A 25312-nucleotide genomic window follows, 5' to 3' on the forward strand; every position below is an offset into this window, starting at 1 on the left:
AGCTGGCCCGACTTTGAAGTTTCTGTTTTCCTCTCTGATTAAGGGTTTAGAGCGAGTTAGCAATTCAGCGTACTTGTCTCTTGGAGACCCACCCAGGTATCTCCGGCGATTGCTCCTCAACTACCTTACCCCGCGATCCCAGACCGACTCTGTGGACCCGCCGTAGGGAAGAGGACAGGGAAGGGAGACCAACTTGGACAGGTTTGGTTTGATCCGGACTCTGGCCAAACCCGTGGTGGGAAGGAAAGGGGGCAGAGGTCCGACCCTGTAACCTGAATCCGGATGAGGAGTCTGAAGAAATATCCCGACTTTAGTGTGTGACACCCGGGACAAAACTGGAAGGCAAGAAAAGGTCTCGAAGTGGGTTCACTCCGTGAGAAGCATCCTAAGCAGGTGAGATCCTGGGCACCAACTTCTTCAGTTCCGTCCTCGCCCCATCCCTCCAGCCCTTAGACCCCCGTCTCGGCTAGAATGGCCCCCGACGGTCACGCAGGGATTGCGACTCCATATACTGACCCCAGGCCTGGATTTCGTTTCCCCGGTGGTTCTTAGCCTGGCGGCCCGCTTTATTCGAACTACCTGATCGGTGTCCAAAGGAGGAGAGTAGCCCGGCGAACCCAGCAGGAAATACTGAGAGAGCTGGACCCTGACTGGGGACCTAGGCAGTAGGGGAAATGAAATACCCGGCTACGTCAGGTCGGGAAACTAAGGGGGAGTGGGGTTGCCAGGCTGGGGGGGGGGGGAGGGGGTTCCTTAACTAAGATCACCGAGCTCACTGCTCCTAGTTCCTCAAAGGTGGGGAGGGAGTCGAGCAGGGGAGAGATCGGAGGCCGGGGAATGCAATCCTGCCCTGCTCTGTCCAGTCTGGAGGCCAGAAACACTTTAGCTGGGAAATAGTAATAGCTTTCTGGCATCCGATGCCTATTGGGGCAATCGGAGGCAGCAATCAGCCCAGGAATAGTGTTTGTGTGTGTCTATATGCAGGTCTGTCTCCTTTTGTGCCTGTCTCCTTCTCCTCACCCCGTTCTCGCCCCCCCCCCCCCCCAACTAGAGAAGTGCAGACTTAGAACGGGTTTCAAGAGCAGTCTCTTTTCCCCAGCCCCCCCTCCGCGATTTCTATGCTGGGATAAACCTAGCCTTTGGTCCTGCCTCTCCCTCTGCCCTTCCCAAAAGGGGAGGGGGAAAGAGGAGGGGGGAGAGGGAGGACTACGACGACAACGAAGGTGAGGAGGGGGCTCCTTCTCCCCCCACCTCTCTCTCTCCCTCTAGGTTTGTCGCTCTCTGGTAGAACAAGTCTATCTTACAACGTCAGGGGGGTCATTAATAACCAATTAGGAGGGTCACTGCGGCTCCTATAAAGGGGCTGAGAATTTGCCAAGTGGCAGACTGTTAGGTATAGAGTAGCAAAAGGCGAAAGCTCGCCGGAAAGCCCATCTTCAAACACTGATCCATTTATATATATATAGATATATATAGATATATATAGATATTTCTCTCTCTCTCACTCACTCTCTCTCCTCTAAATATTTATATTATATATATATATATATATATATATATATATATATACATATATATACTTTTTTTTAACCCAGACTTGGCTATCGACGCTATATTTTTCTTACGTACTCTTTTCTTGCCCCCTTTTCTCTCAGCCACCTCCCTCCTCTTTCTCCTCCTCCTCCTCTTCCTCCACCTCCTCCTTCTTCTCCTCCTCCTCCTCTTCTCCTGCTCTTCCCTCCCTTGCTCTCCCCCGAGCCCATTGCCGTCTCGAGTGGCCAGAGAGGACGGGGTGGTTCATGATGGGCTCGGTGCTCCCCGCGGAAGCTCTGGTGCTGAAGACCGGCCTGAAGCCTCAAGGGTTGTCTCTGGCTGAGGTGATCACCTCCGACATCCTGCACAGCTTCCTATACGGTCGATGGCGGAACGTGCTGGGAGAACAGCTCTTCGAAGAGAAGTCTCACCACACCAATCCCAAGACCGCCTTCACCGCAGAGGTCCTGGCTCAGTCCTTCTCGGGAGGTGAGTGGGCCCTGTTCCCCGGGGTGGTGTGGAGAAGGGACAGCTACACTCTACGGTCCCCCTCCCCTTCAAGCCAGGGGGTCCCCTCTAGGTCGGGCCCTGATACCTACATATCTCGAAGCCCCCCTGGACGGCGCTCAGCCTAGCCCACCTCAACCCAGACCGTCGCACGCCTAGAAGCCCAGGCAGCCGGGGAGTTAGCCCCGGCAGCTCTTTGTCCCGGAGTTCACACAGAGGTGGGGTGGGACCGAAGGGGACACTAACCCTCCTTGGGGATAGGAGCTGGAGCGTGGAGTGAGGAACAACTTTCTGAAAGCCCAGAGCTTGGAGCTCTCCAAAATCCACAGCCCTCGGAATTCTTCTCCCATTGACTTCCTCACTCTGGGTCCCACCGCCTCTCTCCGCCTCTCCTCTCTCTCTCTCCCCACTCGGCCATTGATCCCCCACCCCCCCGCTCCCGCCCCCTTTGAGCCCAAGTCCCTGGCATTTAAGGCCTTACTAGGCGTGTAATAGCAGTTGACTCAAAAAGAAGGGTTTTAAATTCATTTAGTTAACTTGGGCTTGACCTGCGAAAGTTCCCACTTAAACCCAGAAACTTTAAAGGGGGGGAAGGGGGACTGGGGAGGGCTGGGGAGAGGGAGAGAAAAAAAAGTTTCTTTTCTTTAAGATGTCTCAAGTTCTTATTCCTCATTCATCAACCGGCAAACAATATCTCTCCCTTTCGCTGGCATTTCTGGGCGTCCCCCTCTTTTTCCCCCCTTTAAGATTTCTGTTCCTCTCTTAATTTACCGTGAAGACTAATTCCAGTTCCATTCACACTATGTCAACCATCTAATCTCCCCATTTTGTAAGGGGAATTCCTCGGCCCCTTTTAAACAAGTCTTCTCCGCAGTGAGGCCGAATTTACTGCTACAGCATTCTTAAAGGGCTAATGAATTTAGAATTAGCAATTTCTTTCTAGTTGAGCCTAATGAATGCAGATCACTTTAATAGCGTGACAAATTGCTGGATGGGCTGAAATAGACACCATTTAACCCCCCTTTTCAGGCTCTGCGCTCTCATATTTTTTTCCCAGGTAGCTTAGAGGGGAACCTTGTAACATATTGTAGGATCCGGAATGTGCATTAGCTGCCCCAGTCCCAGCCGGGGGTCAGGTCTGCCCGAGGATCGCAGCTCCACCCTGAAAGGGCCCGGTCCTTCCCCGTCACCCCCACCCCCACCCCAGGCCCAGCCAGGCTTGGACTTCCCAACCTGGTGCGCAATGGGGCAAGCCTTTGCCGAGCCTATACGTATGAACTGGTGAGATGTCTTTCTCTTTCTCTTTCCTGTCCTGGAGTCCTGTTATGGCACCCCCATAAGCATTTTCCATAGATCTTCCTGGTCTCTTATTTGCAACTGCTGCATGCAGAAGAGAAGGGAGCCCCTAGGACAGCGATGTGCTTTTACTTGGTGTCTCCTCTCCGCTCCTTGCCTGTCCTCCAGCAAGTTGATGGGGAGATAAAGGAGACAAGACTGGGGTCTGGGAAGGAAGGTGACTGAGATATCCTGTTGACACCCCTTCTTGTACCCCCCCCACCCCATCCTTTTTACTGCTCCATCTCATCTCCTCTCTCCACCCAGCAGAGGTGCAGAAGCTGTCTAGTCTGGTGCTGCCATCGGAAGTGATTATTGCTCAGAGCTCCATACCTGGGGAGGGCCTGGGCATCTTCTCCAAGACCTGGATCAAAGCAGGCACTGAGATGGGTCCGTTCACAGGCAGGGTCATCTCTCCAGAGCACGTGGACATCTGCAAGAATAACAACCTGATGTGGGAGGTAAATGGAAATGATATTCACGGGGGAGGGCCTGGGATCAATGTCCCTTGGAGGGCAGTCAGCTTTTGCCCTCCTAGCAACCTAGTGCCCTGGGAAGGTATATTGCAAGAAATGCCCCCAGGCAGCTACTGACTCACCTTCTTACCAAGCAGAGTTATCTGTGGAGTCAGAACTAGAGGACCCCTCAAGTCATTCAGGGCAGGACACCAACAGGAACAGAAAGAATTTTATGCTACATAGTGGACGTCTGGTTCTCCTCCTCTTGGATGAAGGGCAGTGGGTACTCTTCACATTAACGGATATAGTGCTCAGACTTCCCAGATAAGTCCAAACAAATACGGATTCAAAAATTGCCACCCCACCCTAATTCCAGCTAGCATATAAGCATGCAACAACAATAGCAGTGGTCCCCACATGGGATAGGGGGTAGCCCTTAGGGTCGATCACTCACCAGACCTTCCTTTCTCTACCCCTTCCAAGAATACACCTCAGACTGCACCCATCTCCATCCTTTTTGGAAGGCCCATAAAACCTGCCTTCTCTGCAACAATGCATCTGCCCCCACAGACTCTCCTCCATCTCCCCCATCCTCTAATCCAAAACCTGGCTAAAGACCAGGAAAAGATGCATTTAAAGATTTTTTAAAATCTGTATCCTTGTATATCTCAAACACACATACACACACACCACCCCACACACACACACACCTCTGGAGGAGAGTCCACTAAAGACCTAACTCCCAGTTCCAGCCGTCCACTAATTGGTGGTTGACCTTGGGGAAAATGATTTCCTTTCTCTGGGCCTCTGGTTCTCCATCTGTAAAATAAGAAAGTTGAACTAGATTATTTCTTGGGTCTCTTCCAACTCTAATCTTGTGTTCTTAAAATCTTTTAGCTTTGACATTTTAGATGCTAAGATCCCTTTGGGTTCTAAGCAACTTTCCAGCTCCAAATTTATATGGATGTACATGGTACCTAGTGAATGACAAATCTGCAGTGAAATAAAGCCCTGTTACATGGGTAATCCTGGGCTTTCCATTATTTTTCTGAATTGAGTGGGAGATGTTGAGGAAAACTTCATAATTTCTCAGACTTCTTTCCCCCAGGGTGACTGGGTTTCTTCTCTAGATTGCTAGTTCAACCACCATTCAACTTGGCCAGATCAGATGATTTAAGGCAGTTTCTAATTTTCAAAAGCAACACCTAGAATTCAAAAACCAATACTCATAGTTGAAAGGAAAGTTGTTGGTTTTTCTCCTCTACTCCCCTACCTGGGAAATTGCTTTAAGAAGCAAGGCTATGTGGGAGCAGCCAAGAAAGATAACTTGTTATTGCTGAATATTTTAGAGCATCCTGAAAAAGGATATGTTATTCCTCTAATTTCACAGAGAAACAAAGTTAGGAACCTAGAACCAGTCTTTCTTGGAGTCAACAAAAAAGCCTAGGAAAAAAACTCAGAGGTTCTTCTCTAAGCTCCTGGAAACTACCCACTTATTATTTTTTAAAAGGTATCATGTTAAAGAAGAGTTAGTCTTGTTCTGCTTTCCTACAGAGAGAAGAGCTATGAATGGAGATGGAAGTTGAAGAGAATCAGGTTCTAACTTCATAAGAAACCAATGTCAAAAAGTGGAAGGAGCTGCCTTGAAAAATAGTGGGTTTGGGGACAGCTGGGTGACTCAATAGATCGAGAGCTAGGCCCAGAGATGGAATGTCCTAGGTTCAAATCTGGCCTCAGACACTTCCCAGATGTTTGACCCTGGGCAAGTCACTTAACCCCCATTGCCTAGCCCTTACCATTCTTCTGCCTTGGAACCAATACAAGACAGAAGGTAAGGGCTTTAAAAAAAAAAAAAAGTAGTGGGTTCCCCATTCCTAGAGGTCTTCAAGAAGAAGCCAGAGGACCATTTGCTTGAGGTGTTGTAAAGATGATTTCTGTTCATGTTCATGAACCAGATTTTTGAGATCTTTCTCAGCTCCAAGACTGTATGAATTCTCACTGTTGGTTTTATGGGTTTAGCAATCATAAGATCACAGTATGGCAGATCATACAATCTACTCTAACCTCCTCATTTCACAGATAAGAAAACTGAGGCTCAGAGAGGTGATATCTTGACTGAGGTCCCATACTTTATAAGCAGAAAGATCAAAATTGACTTCTGAAGTTCAGTGCTTTTTCTACTATACAATGTACATGACAAGCTCCATTGAGCTCTTTCTCCTGCCTTCCCATTTCTTAGCTTGGATTCCTTTTTTCCCTTGGTCAGGTATTCAATGAAGATGGCACAGTTCGATATTTCATTGACGCAAGCCAAGAAGATCACCGAAGTTGGATGACTTATATCAAATGTGCCCGAAATGAGCAAGAACAAAATCTGGAGGTGGTACAAATTGGCAACAGTATCTTCTACAAGGCAATTGAGGTGAGAAGTCATGAGGTGGCCCAAGAGCCTCCTTCTCTGTCTTTATGTTTATGTGTATGGAGGGGAGTCCTTAAAGAGGGTCTGAGCAGTATAGCTCCTCACACCTATTAAATGTGTGCTTTAAAAGGATGTTCAAACATAACATTTCTAACAACGTGACTTTTTTTAATGGAGCAAAATTAGTAAAGATGTTCTTTACAATTTTATTTTAAAGAAAATGGTGATCAAAGGCAGCACCAAAGGGAATGCCTAGTGTTTATTCTCTCTAGGCAAGTCGTCGAAAGGATAGGCTTGATTCCAAGGATGTTCCTTAGGAATGAAGAGACCTAGAAGTGAAATAACAACTAGGAAAGGGAATATTGGCTTTGGATCCAAAATGAAAAATAAATAATAAAAATAATTTAAAAAACAATTTGCCTTATTCAGTGAAGGGCACTGTGCTGAGCACAGAAGATCCCTGTATACCAAGAGTTTCTAATCTAGGATGGAGAAGAGACAGGAAACAAATAACTTGTAATAGAGGCAGAAAAGATAGGCCTGACCTGCTAGGAGAGAGTTATATGCATACTATTTTATGAATATTTTTTGTTAGGAAGAATTAAAGCCCCAGGCTGTGATTCTTTTTCATTCATTCATTCAACAAATACTTATTTAGTGCCTATGTATAGAGCATTGTAGGAGGTAGGTGCTAGGAGGAGCTCTAAAATTTAAATAAGACACTGTTTCTGTTCTGTAGAGCTTATAGCTAGTAAATCTTGAGTTTTTTGTTTGTTTTTATTTATCTACCCAAAAAAAGTCATTACTTCTGTATCCCTGACAGTTCCAGAAACCTTCCTTTCCTAGATACCTCATGAGCAGGGCCCAGCAGTTTCCTCAATTGGCATCAAATTCCCTCCTGACTAACCAATGCACTCAAAACCCATTTCCTAGAGAGGAAACAGGATTGCCCTTTGCCCTTGACAGATCTTGCCACTAACAGACTCAGGACAGCTTGAGGGAATGATAAACACCAATGCAATGAGACCTAGGGGAAAAGCCCTTCCAGGGACCCTCAGCTCTGCAGCTTGTAGGAAAGGGAAGAGATCATTGGACCATTTAAATGCTATGACTTGGATGAAGGGCTGGTGTGAAACACTGAACAATCAGTAGAGGCTGGATTATTTGATGTAGAGAGAAAACTTGCTAGGCAGCCAGTGGCCTGATATGGTCTTCCTATGCTTTGAAATCTTTTGCCACTGTCAAATGACCATAAATTAGCCTCCATTTGGTTTGAGCTTCACTTAAGAATAGAGTATGCTTCACATTCACCCATCTGCTCCTTTAATTTTGACTCTTCATCCCGACTCCCCAATATGTTTCCACTCATCCTTTTACCTTCACAGTATCCTCAAACATATACACTCTCTCACAAATACATCCATGCCCTCATCTTTTTCATATGCCCCTACTCTGCTTCCTCCCTGTTTCCTCACAGATTCTTAATTATTAAATGGGGGGATAGGAATGACATCTATAATTTTTATTGGTATCAGGGACTCCCAGGGAGGAAATTTTCCAGACTGAAGCAGGTTAGCAATTGCTTAGCAATTTTTAGTCTTAGAAAGGGGGACAACTCAGGAGCACAGTGGATAGAGTGCTAGGTCTGAAGACAGGAGGTCCTGGGTTCAATTTGACCTTACATACTTCCTATATGTATGATCTTAGGAAAGCCACTTAAATGTTTGCCTCTCTTCTGTCTTAGAACTGATACTAAAAGGGGCAGCTGGGCAGCTGGGTAGCTCTATAAGTTGAGAGCCAGGCTTAGAGATGGGAGGTCCTTGGTTCAAATCTAGCTTCAGATACGTCCTAGCTGGGTGATCCTGGGCAAGTCACTTAACTCTCATTGCCTAGCCTTTACCACTCTTATACCTTGGAACCAAAACACAGTAGTGATCCTAAGACAGAAGGCAAGGGTTAAAAAAAACTGTTACTAAGACAGAAGGTAAGAATTTTGTTATTTTTTTAAATTGTCTGGGACACTAAAAGATTAAGGGACTTGTCCAGGATCATGTAGCCAGTAAGAATCAGTGTCAGAGATGGGCCTTGAATCCAGGTTCTCCTGATCTGAGGCCAGCTAGCTATCAATTATGACTGGCTGCTAAGACCTCATCTACTTTTATATCAAGACACACACATACAGTCATTCCCTTCTTTTTGCATCTTCACAGACTGCCTCTCATATCATTTATACTCACACGCTAATACCCAATCCCCACCCCTTATTCTCTCTCTCAGAAATATTTTAATTTAATTCAATGAAACTCAACAGATATATCAAGGACCCATTAACTTCCCAGCACTGTGCTAGGCAATGAGAGAGATAGAAAGATGAAATATAATATAGTCCTTACCCACAGGGGTCTCCCACCATAAATACAAACATGTTACATTTAAATAAGAGCAAAAATACAAACTGACCCTGTACCTGGGATGTTACTGAAGCACGCATAACTAGAGTCAGCTTATAGCTTGAGGTATATTTCATTGTATGTGCCAGAGCCATTTAAAATGGAGTGGAGCCAAGGAAGGAACCTTGGAGATTCCAAGGTAGAAATCAAACCCTGAAGATAGTACCAGGAGTAATTAATTAGAATCACAAACCTTTCAAAGATCCAAATCAATTCTCCATCTCCTGCTCTTGGCCAGAGATTTGAAATTCTCAAAATCAGGAGGAGGGTATTCTATCATTTCACCAAAATGAGTATCTTTTCAGTAACACTGCACAGATCCAAGTAGAATTATGTATCACTGATTGTTCTGATTTTACTTTGAGGGGGTCCAGACTTGTAATTTTGTCATTGGAAGCAACTCCCAGTGTAGAAATTCCTTTAGTCATGTAAACCAGAAGTGTATAGTCTTAGAAAGTTACCTAGGGGCATAAAGAGTTTAAGTGCTTGGTTAAAGTTAAATCTACAGTCATATATACATCAGAGAAAAAACAGGAACCCAAGTGTTCCTGATTGCAAGGATTACTCTCTATCAACTGCCTCTCTGTGTCTCCCAAATTGCTGGTAAAGTAAGAGGAAAAGGAAAAAAATTAAATATCCCAGTATTTGCTTTAATAAAAGAATCCCAGGACTAATGTTTTTAATAAGAGGGCAACCATTTTCTCAAAAAACAACTGAGTAGGTTTGAGTTTGTCTAGATATCATCAATGGTCATGGAAAAACTCACCATTGAGTATAAGAAAATGTATCTACACAAATCTGACCGCAGGCGCACAAGAGCCAAACTTCCTTCTTCAAACAACCCATTTGTTGTGTGGTATTTAGTCTTTGAAATGAATCGACTTTTTGTGCTGCCTACTCATAACCTGGCAAAGGAAAAAAAGCTTTAAGTCTGATTTTTTTTTCAAACTTGATGCCCATCCATATGTCCAGCAACATTTCAACATGTTAAACCATAGCCTTTGAGAAGTTCTTTCAATCTCATTTATAGAATCCATTTTGTGAGGTTTTGCCATGCAATTTCCATCCAAGAATACAAATATTCAGTTCCCAACAATAAGAAATTGAATAAATTGAGTTAAAATTCTGAGAGATGGCAAAAATAAAATTTAATTCTCTGGGTAAATCTTGGTGTGTTTTCCCTTCTTGTATTCATTTCTACCTCTGAAAATAACTTTAGTTAGTGAGAATTTTCCTCTAACCATGATATAGTTAGATATTTCTCACATACAAACAAATAAAAAATACCTTGAAGGCTTAGAGTTTTCTGTATTCTCCTAACAGGAATACATCATATCTTAGCCAATTAGGTGTTCAAAGAAAGCAAGACACTGTTTGGTTCTAAAAGTAAAAGCTAAAATAGAATTTATTAATCCTCTGGCTTTGGAATTTAAAGATTTGAGTTTTACTTAAGATGATTCCTGTAGTCATATCTCTAGTTTTTTCCTCATTTTCTCTCTCTTTCTCTCTCTCTAGTTCTCCCCCCCTCCCCACCCCTCTTTCTTTCCTGATCCTTTAAATGATTTGTTTTCTCTCTGCCACTTCCTTCACTTTTTAGTAACTGTTGAGCTCACTGTTAATGGAACAAATCATTACCAGCTTCTTCTCTCTTTCTCTTCTTTATATGAGCTCTGCAATCATCATCCTAATGTACACTCCTGGATAGATCTATGACGTTTGGTCTATCTGTTATCCAGCAGCCTCTTACCTGGAACTCTCAATAACCAGTTATATCCAGACGGCTATGATTCAGGGACAACTGATGCTGATAATAAATCATCAAATACCAAATGATGTGCACTAGAATTTTAAGTTTAATATACTTTGTTGTAGTCTCATTCTTCCAAAATCACCCAGGTTTTCCTTATCTAAGCTCTCAGATGCATCAGAATTTATAATTCCCTAGACTCTATGTGGATGAAAGCATATTTACTTCCTTGTGATAATCATAATAATTGCTGACATTTATATAGCAGTTTATGGCCTACAAAAGAATTTTATTTGGATGATATTAAATATATACATATATTTGTAACTAAGGAATACTGTGATGAGGATGGGGGATCTGAATTTGGCCAAATGCTTCTTGATCAAGCAAGGTTTGCTAGTGTTGGCATGATTTTAAGCTGGAAAAAACTGAATCCTTACATAGCAAAGTTCTGACAATGAGCTGAAGAGGAAGGAAAGTTCCTAGGTTAATTCTGGATGCTAATTATTGCATCTCCACAGTCATAATATATTAAGAATGATTAGAATGAAGGAGAGACATCCGAGTAGGATTGTGAATACTCTTTCCTTGGGTCTGAGATGTGCTCAAAATCTTCTTTATGTCCAATAAGCTAAGCTTCCTAAGTACCTTACTAGGAGCTGTTCCAAGTGATAGTTCCAGTTCCTTTCTAGAGACTTATCATGCAGTCTTTGGGGAAATTTTATTGCTTCTCAATTATGGTGTAATTATTTTCTGAACTGTCTTTTAAATCAATATATATTTGTATTTTGTTTATTTTCAAACATGTCAGAGAACTTCCCTTAGTTTCTATAACTTTTCTCTCTAAAGTTGCCTTCCATCTACTCTAAATGTATATTGTAGCTACTGGTTTATGTATGTTGTCTCCACAACCCTCTACCCACCCCCAATTAGAATGAAAGCTCCTTGAAGGCAAGGATTGCTTTACTTTGCTTTTCTTTTTAATGCTTTAAAAAAAAATGCCTAGCCCTTAGCACAGTGCCTGGTAGATGGGAAATATTTAATAAAAGTTGATTTATTGAATTTTAAAATCACCAAATCTTTATTTCCTTAAAATTATTTTTAAAGTCATATTTGAGATGGGGAATATTCATCTGGAAGCTATCTCTATCATCATCATCATCATCATTATGGTTTATCAATAATGCTAGAACTTGTGACTTCCCATGAAAACAAAAAGAGTCAATGTCGAATTGAACATTTTTCCCAAACTAAGATTCCTAGACTAAACCCCTGCATTCATAGTTGAGCCTCTGGAAGAATAGAGGCAGCTGATACAAAGATCCCTGGACTACAAATCTGTCCTTAAAATGAAGATCTGTAGAGAATGCTCAGGTCAGCTAGATGGCCCAGTGGATAAAGTAAGGGAGTAAGGAGTAAGGGAGATTCCTCTTCCTGAATTGAAATCCTGCCTCAGATCCTTACTTGCTGTGTGACCTTGAATAAATCACTTAACCCTGTTTGCCTCGGTTTCCTCATCTATATAATGAACTGGAGCAGGCAATGGCAAACCACTCTAGTATCTTTGCCAAGAAAACCCCAAATGGGTGCATAAAGAGTTAGAAATGACTGAACAACAACAAAAGAATGTTCCAGGCAGATGTAGAGACATCAGAACATAACTGTGTTTCCTTGATTGACTGTGGGTCACAGGCCTGCATGACTCTGGATCACATTTGGCAAAATATTTAGCCCCGACACCTGGCTTCAGAAATACCAGACAACATGCCCACCATGTTTTGGAAGATTGTGCATCATATCAGTACTGTTCAAAGGGGTAAGACGGCCTTTACAGAGGTTGTTGGAGTTGGGGGGAAGTTTAGAGCCAGAGAGAGAAAAAACTACTTTTTTAACATTGGTGATCAGTGGGGACAGCTAGGTGGCTCAGCGGATTGAGAGCCAGACACAGAGATAGGAGGTCCTGGGTTCAAATCTTACAGCAGACACTTCCCAGCTATGTGACCACAGGCAACTCATTTAACCCCCTATTGCTTAGCCCTTCCTGTTCTTCTGCCTTACACCAATACGTGGTATTGATATAAGATGTGGAAGGTGAGGGTTTTGGGGGGGAAAAACAAGAAAAACAGGGATCAGCACAGATCACCTTAGAAGGAAGATTGTGAGAGTTGGGTATGCCACTTTATCTACAATAGACCAGCAATGATGGAATCATAGTTATTGTTAACTAGAGCATATAATGTTAGAACTAAAAGAGACCTTAGGTTATAGAATATCTAATATAAAGAGTCCTTAGAATATGGAATATTTGAATATAGTCATAGAATGCTAGCCTCAAAAGTAACTTTGAGATCTTATTTACCCCATCCCTTATCTTATAGATGAAGAATTAAGGCCTAGAGAGAAGTTCTTTGCAAGCTCATATCATGTCTGTAATAGAATAAGGGTCTTGAGTTCTTCTCTAAAAATTCTCTCATAGCATATCATTTCTGAGAGAGAATTTGTGCATTTTTATAATAAGAAGGCATTGAGAAGTTTTATGCCATATTACAGTAACAGAAATGAAGACTGAGGAATCACTGTTCAAATCCTGGCTCTACTACTTTAATGCTTGTTGACTGACACATTGACCAGCTATGTGACTTTGGGCAAGTTGCATCAGTCCCTTATCTGAAAAATGAGAGAGTTGGTCTAGGTGACTTCTCTGGTCTCTTCTAGCTATCTCTCTTTCTTTTACTCTCTCTCTCTCTCTCTCTCTCCTCTTCTCTTTTCAATACCCTCTCTTCTCTCACCTCTTTCTGACTCAACATTCTCACTTTTCTCCCCTATTAGACAGTTCTGCTAGAATTTTAGACCTTCTGGGAAGGAAGTAGAAGCTATTGCTTCATCTCTTCTAATGCTTTATTCCCCCTCCTAATTCCAAAACTATTTATAAGGCTTTAAGAAGTCTATGTCTAGATTTCTTTCCAAAATACATATATGTCCTTTGTTTTGGGAAGTCCTGAGAATATCTAGGAAAGTGAGATACAGGAGATACCCACTAGGACACAACTCTCTGCCTTCATTATCTGAAGTTTTTGCAGGTCAGTGTTAAATGCCCTTTGAAGAATTGAATTTTTTTTTTTCTGGCAGGTTGCCTGACCATTCTCTTTTGGTTTAACCCAGGCTCAGATGTGCCATCTGTCTTGCCTATGCTATAGGTAGCTATTGAAGGAAACAGAGGATGTCATAGTGAATAGAATTCCAGTCTTTGAACAATCAGGCAGAGCTGGATTCAAGTCCAATCTTATTTTATGTGTGGTCACAATTTCTCACTCTGTTTCTTTACCTGTAAAATGGAGATAATAGTACCTGTAGTACCTGCCTCCCAGGGCTTTAAGAAGATAAGGGATAGTGGATATGAAGTGCTTTCCAGCACTTCCTTCTGTTCTAGAAATTTCAACTAGAAATTATTATCTAATCCCAAATATTCTCTTGAAACTAAGCAGTGGGACAAATCCATCATTATCCCCACATGTCTACAGAACATATTTTGGGGAACAAGACCCTCTGAAGACCTTTCCCTCAGGACAGATTGTGTAATAGGGAGGCCCTGGGATCCAGAAAATCTACTGACTTCCTCTCTCCTTGACTGAAACTCTGTGGCTGTGAGGAAGGATGCATTCCTCTCTCAATCAGTCTGTAAATCCAAACGGTTAAAGAAGCTTAACTTCAGTGAGGTTGACTGGACAATGATGAAGAGCTTGGCAATCCTTTTAAGATATCAGCAAAGCCCAGGGTTTTCTGGTTATTCATAGACTGAACCAGTTGCCAGTGGAAAATTCCTCCAGCCCCACCTTTATTGCACACATGTCCTTTCCTTATTCTCTTTGACAAGGTGATTCTATCCAGAAAAGTACAACATCTTCTGCCTTCCTCCTCCCTCCCTCCCTTTGCCTTCCCTTCCCTTCCTTTTCTTTTTCTTTTCCCTCCCCTTCCCTTTCTTTTCCTTTCCTTTCCTTCTTTTCTTCCTTCTATCCTTTCTGCTTTTTGTTTATACTAATGGGGGCCTTTGTGATGATACTGATTTTCTTCACTGTCCTTGAGCTTTTTAATTTTTTTCTTGATGACTTGTTCTTCTCAAATAAGCTGAGCTTTGCGAGTCTGACATTTTTCTTTTTCTTTTTTTTTGCACAATCAAAAAAATCATAAATCTTTTTTAAAAAATTGCCATCACCAAAGTGAGTTCAAAATTCAAAGAAAAAAAATGACATCTGGTATAGCTGTATACATTTTGGTCAATTGTTCCTGAATCTCAATCTTGGGCACAGTAGCTTTCCTAATGCCTATGACCATCTGTTTACAGTGAATAAGTCTGTGTTTCATGAACTTCTTGGTTCTGATGATTGCCTTGTTCATAATAGAGGATCTCTTCTCAATCAGCAGGGGAAGAAAAGGTCATTTGCATGATTCAGCAGTGTATTACCTCCCCTTAACATTTTTGTCACATTTTTTTTAATCAAAAGGAACTTAAATGAATTTTGTGATATAAAATTGGGGGGGGGGATGAATTTCATTGCTCTTCCTGAGATCATTAGAGAATACCCATCACCATAACTAGAAATAAAAATTAAATAATCAAACAAGTACCTCTCTGACTCTCACTTCTCCCATTTATAAAATGAAGGTGTTGGCCCAGATCATCAATAAAATCTTCTGTTTCTAAATCCTTTGATCTTAGAGGAGACAGTTACAGAGAATTTGAAAGTAATTGAACAAATGAGAAGAAAAAGAAAGAGTTAAGGAGAAACATTTGTTATTGAGCTTGTCATATAACCTGCAATAAGATGACGATAGCTTAAGTTCATATAATACTTTGAAGCACAAAGTTCTTTACATACATTATTCTGATTTCAGAGAATAATTCCTCCTTATCATTATGTTCATTTTATAGATGAGGTAACTGAGCATCAGGGATTTGCTGAGGGTCACATATTTAGAAGAATTCAGTCCCCAGACTTAGAGATCTAGGTATTGATGAAGAGAAGACATATATTCAATATAGGTCTCATATTTGAGAAATAATTGTTGAGATACCCAACATCATCTGTTTGAAGAGACAACTCATAAATAGAAGTGATGAGAGAATAATATGAACAGCCTAGGCTCTTCACTGTGGTCTCTATCATGCCAGACAGTCTCAAGAAACACCTGGATAATTGCACTTTTTGGCCGTTCCTCTTTTGGGCCAGAGAGTGTGAATGTGGATGATTTCTCTGCATTTTCTTCTGATCAGTATATTCCAGGACAGAAATTATCTTTTTTAGTTATAATAACAGCTCATGTTTATTCAGAGCATTATCACATAAATAACACATTCTTCACCATAACTTTTAAAGTAGGAAGTTGTGTTATTTCCCACCCCATTTTTATAGAGGAGAAAGGGCCTTGGTCATAATGGCAAGTCTAAAATTCAAATCTAGGTCTTCTGGCCCCCAAGTGTAGCATTCTTTTCACTGTATCACATTGACTTTTCCAATTTTATTCCAGTCTATCTTCCTACCTGGATTCCACATACTATAAAGCCTTCTTATATCTTGTATATTTTTTAAAGCTCTATAATCAGTTCAGTGATCACATATGACAGCATATGCAACATTTTGTACATATAGTCCTACAGCTCTCTACCCTGAGGAAGGAAATATCTAAAGATCATTTAATAAACTTTTGTCTTTTGAAATCAAAATTAGCCACTACATTTAATCTAAATTCAGCTGTCTCTCAGTGATTAAAAAACACATTCTTATAGTTACTGTTGTATGTTCCGTTTTCCATATAATGGGCTGATGAAGCTTTGGGAATCCATTTTATTGACTCTTCTATCTTCCTAGTCACATTTTTCGGAGATGTTGGCTGGACCATAGAGAGGGGAGCAAACCTATAGAACCTCCAGTTCCACAGGAACCCTTTTTATAGAAGTGTCTGGATTCCATCTTCATGTTACAAAGACTTGGGTTAGTGAATCACATTTAGAGGATCCCTCATAGGTGAAGAGAATTCCAGGATTCTGGACTGAGTCACTACAGTTGTAGAGAGCTATAAATGTAGCCACATCAAAAATCTCAGGGTCTGAGTCAGATTTTAAGAGAATCATAGGGTTTAGAGCTAGAAGGGATCTAAGAAATAACTTAATTCAATCTCTTCATTTTAAAGGGAAGAAAACAGGCTCAGAGAGTTCCCCCAAATCCCCCAGCCAGTTAGTAACAGAACTGGGGTGTGAATCCAGGACTTCTCCCTCTGGATCCAGCACTCTTCTGCTGTACCAGGGTCTACAGTAAGAAATTTGATCTTTCCTCTCTCTGAATGCATAATTGCTCCTGGTCTTTTTTCTGCAGATGATTCCTCCAGATCAAGAGCTGCTGGTTTGGTATGGGAACTCTCATAATACTTTCCTGGGGATTCCTGGTGTCCCAGGGTTGGAAGAAGAACAGAAGAAGAACAAACATGGTAGGTAGTTCTTAACCAGCTAGAGCCATCATTACAGGGGGCCCTTTGTATTTCTCAGCTTCCTTTTTTACCTCAGGGCAGTGATAGCCATTAGTTTCTAATTGGAGGGGGAAGAAAGAAAACCAAATAGTTCTTCCTGAACAGCTTATGTGATACATCTCCTCCTCCTTCCTCCACCTCTGAAACAGATAAAGCATCAGAAGCCTCTTTTGATGGATTTTTCTACTGTTGCTCTGATTCAGGTGGGACTCTGCTGTGCTTGGATGATTCTGCATCCCCCTCCCCCATTCTGGGGTTGACCAGTAAGGTTTACCTCTTCCCAAGATGCAGGTCACTAGGGAGATCTTTCAAGTCAACAAACTTATTAAGCACCTACCACGTGCCAGGCACTGTGCTAAGAGCAGGAGATAAAAAGAAATGCAGCATCAAAACCAGTTCTTGCTCTCAAGGGGATGTCTGAATAATAGGCTAGTTAATAGGCAAACAACTAAGCACAAATAAGATCTAGCTGGGATAAATTGGAGATATTCTCAGAAGGAAGGTACCAAGGAAGACTGGGAAAGGCTTCTTGGCAGAAGCAGGACTTTGTAGAAGCTGAGGTCAGTATCAGAAGAGAGGAGGACCTGACAACCAATTTAACTAGGTCCAGTTCTGAGAAGCTATAATTTTAACTAACTCAGAAAGGACACAGAATCTGCAGAATAATTGAGATCTGAGAGGTCACCAAGCAGGGACTTCCCTCCACAACATCTTGACAAGTGGTCATTCAAATTTTGCTTGAATGCTTGCAGTGTCAACATACCAGTTTCCAGGGGCTGATAACTTTGTTCTTTGCAACTCTACCATCCCCTCTAAGTCCGGGGCAAATGTCCGGAAGTCCTTTGGGGTAGCAATCCCTGGAAGGGGCAGGATGACAGTATCTGGGTCAAAGGGCAACTCAATCAATGAATCAACAATCATTCATTTTTACTGACTACGTTTTAATTTTTTGTTTTTACATGATCTTCATTTTCAAATGATCCTCTCCTCCTCGGAGGGGTGCCCTTGTAAGAAAGGATTAAAAAAAAAATCTCAGTGAAACTATTACAATTAGCAGCAAACATGCAATATTCCAGAACCATAGTCCTCCATTTCCACCAAGGAGAGGGGAGTGGGTGTGTAGTTTTCTTTTGCTTTTTCAGGCTTCACCAAGCCTATATTAAAGGCTTACTTTAGGCTAGAGGTTGTGTTAGCTCTGGGCATAGAGACAAAAATCAACCAATGCCCACCCTCAAGGGGCTTACATTTTACAAGTCTGATACTCGGGTTTTCAGCTGAATTCTCCTTAGCGACTGAAGTCACCGGTCTAACCTGGCTGCTCCATTCTTCCTTCCCTCCCCCGCTCCTTGCCCCGCTGCCCTGACCAGAGGACTTCCACCCAGTGGACACAGCCGCCAACACCGCGGGCCGCATGCGCTGCGTCATCTGCCACCGGGGCTTCAACTCCCGCAGCAATCTGCGCTCTCACATGCGCATCCACACCCTGGACAAACCCTTCGTCTGCCGCTTTTGCAACCGGCGCTTCAGCCAGTCCTCTACCCTCCGCAACCACGTCCGCCTGCACACTGGCGAGCGCCCGTACAAGTGCCAGGTGTGCCAGAGCGCCTACTCCCAGCTGGCAGGGCTGCGGGCGCACCAGAAGAGCGCCCGCCATCGGCCCCCCAACGCCTCGCTGCAGGCGCACTCCCCCGCCCTGCCCGTGCCCCATCCCACCTCCCTCGCGGCGCACCATATCCCCACCATGGTGCTGTGAGACGCCCTGGCTGGCCTGCAACGGGAGGCATTGGAGACTGGCACCGCGGCGCAGCCCTCTCTCCTCTCCTCTCCATCCCTTTCCTCCCGAGATCTGTGAAAGCTGACCTCTTGGAATGGGAAGCGGGGTGCAAAGGAGGGACTGGTTTCATCATTTGGTTTTAAGGCAGCTGAGTAAGTCCCCTATCCCACTCAGCTTGCATAGTTTGCATCCTGCCTCCTTCTCCAGGGAGCTTGGGGTGGAGGGGCAGAAGAAGGCGGCACACTAAGTGTTTGATTGATATATCTATATGGACATATATACATATATTTTCTTCTTCTTACATCACCATCTTAGGGCCCTTGTAAGTCAATAGGTGTCCCCCTGCCTCTCACCTAGCTATCCCTAGGTCCCAAGAGTCACCTATGAGCCTTTTTCCCTTCTCAGGTAGGGGGTCAGGAGGTGGGTGGGAGAGTGAATGAGGAAGAGGAAGGAGTGGGCTGGACCAATCAAAGACATCTCTGCTCCACTCCCATCCCCCTAACTCTAGAAAGCCGAGATCCTCTGAAAATGGACAGCTTGGAGAAATGGGAGCTCTCGAGGATTTTCCCGTTCACTCTGGAGGCCAAAGCAATGGGGGTTGGGATAGGGGTGGGGGTAGGACTGGAATCAGGAATTCCTCCACCCCCCAAACAAGGGGTGCCTCTGGTGTCTCCGAACCTCCTCCAGATCTCTTCCTTCCCCTCCTCCCTCCCATCCTCAAGATTATTCTCAGGAAACAGATGCAAGTCAGTTGGTTTTAGTTCAAGAACATCCTCGGGAAAAGCTGCTCCCTCATCGGGCTCAGGTCTGGCTGAGGGGAAAGAGGGTGGGTAGAGGCTGGGAGGGCAGGCACGAGACTACTGGACTTTCTGGCCAAGAGGGGGAAGCCGATTTCATTGTTACAGCGGCCTGATGTCAGGCCTTATTCTCCCCCTGTCCTGGCTCGTGGAAATTGGGTTCTGAAACCTGGAGGGATTAGGGTGGATCAGGCCAGCTATGGATGGACAGACTGGGGAGGGGTAAGGTCAAGAGGTGGACACACTGTGGAATTCCATTTTATCCCCAAAACCTCAGCCCAATTATCTTCAGGGGAGAACCGAGGAGGACTGGCAATAGTGTTTTTGAGCCATCCCCTCCCTGGAAACACTTCCAAACAGCTGCGAAATCCCTTGGGAAAACGAGGAGACGACTTCACCTGACTCAGCAGTCCCAGCCCTCTGGAGACCCAAACATATCCTTTCTCCCTTTCCCCCAACCCCCCAAATTGCTCTTAAACTCCAGTAATGAGCGCCCTCTAGTGTCTCCCACCCTGCCCCATAGTCATTAACAAGTGACGAAGCCCTTAGGGTGTTTTGTAAAATAAAGAAACTATAATAATATTAATGAAAGGTATAAAGTGTATAGAGTTTTCACAAACTGTGTTCTACTTCCAGGAAATGGTCACTTTAACTTTGTAAATATTTATCTAAAATGATATTGACAAAACTTTGATATATATTATTTGATTGTATATGTATGACTGTAAATACATTTGTACCTCTTGTATTCTAAAATAAAAAAAAATTGCTTGGAGCATTTATCATTTAGCAAATGAATAGTTTGGCATTTAATGTATGTAGTAGCCTTGGAGAAGTAGAGAGTGTCATAAGGTTAAGGTACCTTTGTTAAGGTATATTAAAATGCAATGCTTGGCCATGAGTTAGGGAAATTATAGTCTCCATTTCCTGTCCTGTTAAGGGAAGGCCATGGAGGCTGTGGGACCTAGTGTATCCTAGAGTTCTTGGTTCCTAGATCCATCTCTTTCCCATGCTTCACCCTAGCTATGATTAATCAAGGGCTTGCCATACATATGTCAGTTCAAAAGATATTTACCATGCCTCCTAGGGGTAGACAACTATAGCTATACATCTTCTACCACCATTAAATCCTCTGTGTGCAAGGTACATCTAGCTATAATCTGTAGTGATATTACCCTCTCATCCTTCTTACTCATATCACAGTTATCAGTGGACCTGGCTCTGCTGAAAAATACCAGGTGATTTTTCAAGAGCCCACACAACACATAGCTGATACCACAGACTCCAGATTGCAGTCTATCCATTCCTCCATTTATATTTTAATGACAGTGTGTGAAGTGCTCTGCCAAGCTAGTTTAGCTCAGATGGTTTGCTAATGGTGCCCATAGTTTGTTGGTTTCACTTATTCTGCCCTTACTAATGCCAGAGAACCTCAAAGGTCAGGGATTGTACATCTTTTCTCTTTGTAGCCTCTGTACCTGGCTACCATTGTATCCTAAACTTTCTTAATGAGAGCTCCAATTTCTGTTGTGTTACAATGTTTTGAGACAGGCATCCTTAGTCTTGTTTTATAGATGAGAAAACTGTAGCTCAGAGAGGCTAGACGGTGATGGCAAACCTTTAGAGACTGAGTGCCACACCACATTCTCCCCTACCTTCCTCCCCTTACCCCAGACAGGGAAGAAAGGAAACACTCCCATTGGCTGCTAGTCAGAGGAGTAGGTGAAGTTGGGATGTCTTCAGGCATATGGAGAAGGGGAGGGAAACAGCTCCACCAGAGTCCTTCTAGCTTTCTAGTAAGGAACTCTAGCGGACAACAGCTGGCGTGCCCACAGAGAGGGCTCTGCTTGCCCTTTTGGGCATGTGTGCCATAGGTTCACAATTGCAGAGCTGTAAAGATTTTCTCAAAGCTAGATAATGAATCAAGATGAAATGTAAGCCTGGAAGCCAGGTCTTCTTACTCCATCATATTGTTTTTCTATGATGTAAGTAGTCAATACATTTTTTTGCTTTTTTGCTATTGATAATTATGACAATGAAATGCTTTCTCATTAAAGTAACTTGGAGGCAGCAAGGTGTGACTGCTGATAAAACTCTGAATCAAGAGTCAGGAAGACCTGAGTTCAAATCCAGTCTTAAATTACTTGTTAGCTCTATGACTGTAGGCAATTTGCTTTGTCTCTGCCTCATTTTCCTCAAGTGTAAAACAGGGATCATAATATACCTTCTTCTCAGGGTTGTGAGGATCAAAAAGAATATTTGAAAAGCATTTAGCATAGTAGACACTCGATAAACGCTTGTTTCTTTTCATAAAGGGCCATTGGTCAAGAATAGCACAAATCTAGCTAAATGACTGACTCTATCAGGTTACTGTAGTAGAGGAGATTACTTTATTGGTTTGGACAAAGTTAGACTAAATGACCCTAAAGTTATAAGATCCTATTTGGCTCTGAGAACCTATGACACTATGATCCTAATCCAGGAGATTTCTCCATATTTCAAACTCGATTTATCAATCCATCATTAATCAAGAGAACAAATTTTTCATAGTCATATCTTACATCTATTCTTTTTAACTTTCCCAATCCTTTAACAACTTTCCCCCTCCCTTGTTTCTCTTGCTAGTTTCTTTGGCATAAGATCTATTTTTTCATGACTGAAGAAAAGAATTTCCTAAAGGATCATGTTTGATCCCTATAAAACCACAGAATGTCAGAGATGGACATGAAATGTTAAAACACAAGAGAGAATATTAGAATTGGAAGGGACACTAGAAGTCACCTAGATCAACCCACTGTCAAAAGAAAAAAGAGGGGGCAATTGGGTGGCTCAGTGGATTGAGAGAAATGAGAAGTCCTAGGTTCAAATTTGACCTCAGACACTTCCCAGCTGTGTGATCCTGGGCAAGTAACTTAACCCCCATTGCCTAGCCTTTTCTGTTCTTCTGCCTTGGAACCAATATACAATATTGATTCTAAGATGGAAAGAAAGGGTAAGAAAAGGAAAGAAAGAAAGAAAGAAAGAAAGAAAGAAAGAAAGAAAGAAAGAAAGAAAGAAAGAAAGAAAGAAAGAAAGGAAGGAAGGAAGGAAGGAAGGAAGGAAGGAAGGAAGGAAGGAAGGAAGGAAGGAAGGAAGGAAGGGAAGGAAGGAAGGAAGGAAGGAAGGAAGGAAGGAAGGAAGGAAGGAAGGAAGGAAGGAAGGAAGGAAGAAAAAAGACAGTGAAATAAATTCCGCAAAATTGAACAACACATTTAAAAAAAAAACCTTGATATCATGTGCAAAGTTCCACACCTCTGGATCCCTGGGGCCTCTGCAAAGGAGCAAGGAGAGGTGCCTTCTGATAGCTCTTCTTTGGGTAAGTGACTTTCTGATTGTTAGATTCCTATAGCACCTTGCATTTAGAATTTGTTCAATTAAGTTTTGTTGATGGTGAATGATAAATGATTCGCCTAAGTTAATATGGTATTTATTTATATTCTTATATAGGCACAAAGGACCATTTTCTACTGACTTCCTAGTGACTGCCCTGTACTCTCTGGCTGATACCTGCTTCCCTTCCCAGGCAACACAGATGTCTATGTTGTACCACTGCCCTCTTTTGGTCATATATTTCCTGGTTTAGATTTACCTGATCAATAATGAAAAGGCAATTCCTGCCCTATTACTTCCAGGAACAAATAGAAAATGCTCTTTTTTACTTTTAACGTCTTTTCTAAACAGCCTTCTTCCCTTTCAGTCTTCTTACACCATACTCCTTATCCTGTACTTACTCTATAATCTAATGATTCTGGCTTCCTTGGGTTCTTCAAAAAAGACTTTACATCTCCTAGCTTCCTTGCCTTCTGGAACTTCATCTCTGCCTCCTGGCTTCTCTTAACTTCCAGCTAAAATTTTACCTCTCTGAGAAGCCTTTCCCAGTCTCCCTTAATTTTTTTTTTCTTCCTTAATCTTAATGCCTTTTCTCTGAGATGATCTCAGATTTATCCTGTATATATAATGGTTGTATGTAACTGCCTCCCTTTTATACTTTGAGCTCTGTGAGAGCAGGGACTGTTTTTTGCATATATGTATATATACAAATATATATATCCTCAGTGCTTAGCACAGTGCCTGACATATAGTAAGGACTTAATAAAAATGCTTGTTAATTGACTTGATTTCTCCAACCTAACTGCAGAAATCAGAGCTCAACCAAGCTTCATGGGAAAAGATATATGTATGTATGTTTTAATGGATACACAAAAAATTTAGGTTTCATTCTTCAAAGCCCAACTCAAATACCAACTCTTTTGAGAAGCCTTTTTTTGAAATTCAAACACAGGAAATGTTTACTAAGTATTTACTGTTTGCAGAAAATTGAACTATGCTAGGAGAAATAACACAATTTTGATTAGAAAGTCTCCTTTCTCCTCTGACCCCCTTTCCTAGATCAGTTGCTCAGGAGTCCTTTGTGGGAAATAGAAATTCAATTTAATTTGGAAATCATTTATTTAATGACTACCATGGAGGCAGCTAGGTAGCCCAGTGGATAAAGTACCATGCCTGGAATCAGGAGAATCTGGGTTCAAATATGGCCTCAGACACTTACTATGTGACCCTTGGCAAGTCACTTAACCACAATTGCCTAGTCCTTATTGCTCTTTTGCCTCAGAACCAATACACAGTATTGATTCTAAGACAGCAGGTAAGGGTTTGTTTTTTTGTTTGTTTGTTTTTAAATGACTGCTATGGGCAATGTTGTAGTTATCATGGAAAGCAACCACCTATATAGATACTGTGCCATTTTAAATTAAACTTGTCAGGACATCATAATTTTATTCCTGTTAATGATTGAATCAATCTATAAGAATGCATTAAGTATTTAATACATGTCCGACTTTGCTCTAGGGAAGTGATGGTGAACCTATAGCACAGGTGCTTAAGATGGCACACAGAGTGCTCTCTGTGGGCATGAGCCCCCTCCCCCCAGTTTGTTACTAAAAAGGTAGAGGGACTCTGGCGGAATTGTTCCCTTTCCCCTCTCCTCTGTCTCTGAGGATATTTCTCATATCCCCTGCCCCTCTGCCCAACAATCCAATGGGAGCACTTCCTCCCTTCCCTGTGTGGGATAAGGGGCAGAGGGGCACAGTACTTGGTCTAGGGGGTGGGGAGGGGTCAGAGTTCGGCACTCCATCTCTAGAAGGTTTGCCATCACTGCTCTATGTCCTGTAAATACAAAGAACCATTTTGAACTGCCTATTGGACATCTTGAACTAGGTGTCCTTTGGTAACCTTAAATTCAACATGTTTGAAAAGTGACCTTTATTTACAAGCCCTTTCCTCTCCCTAATGTCCCTCTTATCTAATGATAGTGTTGGTAGCACTATTAATCTCCTAGGCCCCCAGGGTGGAAATCCAAAATATTATCTTTGACATCTCACCTTTACAGTCATATCTGTACTATTGCCAACTCTTCTCAATTCTCCTTTTGCAATAACTCTGAAATAGCCCCCTTCTCTCCTCTGATATTGCCACCACCCCAGTGTAGATAGACTCTTATCACCTCATGCCTAGACTATTTGTTGTCTTCCCTGTTTCAGATCTCTCCCTCAACAATTCATCTTCCATTTGTTGTGGGAGAGCTTGAGAAAAAAACCCTGGGCTTGGAAGGAAGCTCCCTTCAAGAAAGACAGGTTCTAACAATTATCTTAAAAATAGAGAAATTTATTGAGTTGAATTTATTGGACTGAATGACTGGAAAGCAGATGCAGGTAGAATACTGCCTCCTAGA

General features: G+C 42.5%; 1 protein-coding gene across 2 annotated transcripts; it reads left to right on the top strand.

Annotated features, from left to right (window-relative positions):
* PRDM12 (PR/SET domain 12) lies at positions 1-20330 on the top strand. Of its 2 annotated transcripts, XM_056812565.1 has the most exons (6): positions 1-393; positions 1656-2022; positions 3646-3836; positions 6100-6255; positions 16821-16932; positions 18339-20330. In XM_056812565.1, the coding sequence occupies exons 2-6, from the start codon at positions 1800-1802 to the stop codon at positions 18722-18724; spliced, it is 1068 nt and encodes a 355-aa protein (XP_056668543.1). In that variant the 5' UTR covers positions 1-393; positions 1656-1799; the 3' UTR covers positions 18725-20330. The 2 variants fall into 2 exon arrangements, with proteins under 2 accessions (XP_056668543.1, XP_001369688.2); XM_001369651.4 differs by lacking the exon at positions 1-393 and having other exon boundaries at positions 1395-2022; positions 18339-20324.
* Positions 20331-25312: the final 4982 nt, after the last annotated feature.

This window comes from Monodelphis domestica, chromosome 1, assembly GCF_027887165.1.
Source record: "Monodelphis domestica isolate mMonDom1 chromosome 1, mMonDom1.pri, whole genome shotgun sequence".
Taxonomy (NCBI): Eukaryota; Metazoa; Chordata; class Mammalia; order Didelphimorphia; family Didelphidae; genus Monodelphis; species Monodelphis domestica.

Bases quoted from the DNA above. Each gene is read 5' to 3' on its own strand.
- PRDM12 (XM_056812565.1), top strand. From the start codon at position 1,800: ATGATGGGCTCGGTGCTCCCCGCGGAAGCTCTGGTGCTGAAGACCGGC. The intron at 2,023-3,645 runs GTGAGTGGGCCC...TCCACCCAGCAG, and splicing joins GGCTCAGTCCTTCTCGGGAG to AGGTGCAGAAGCTGTCTAGT. The intron at 3,837-6,099 runs GTAAATGGAAAT...TCCCTTGGTCAG, and splicing joins ATAACAACCTGATGTGGGAG to GTATTCAATGAAGATGGCAC.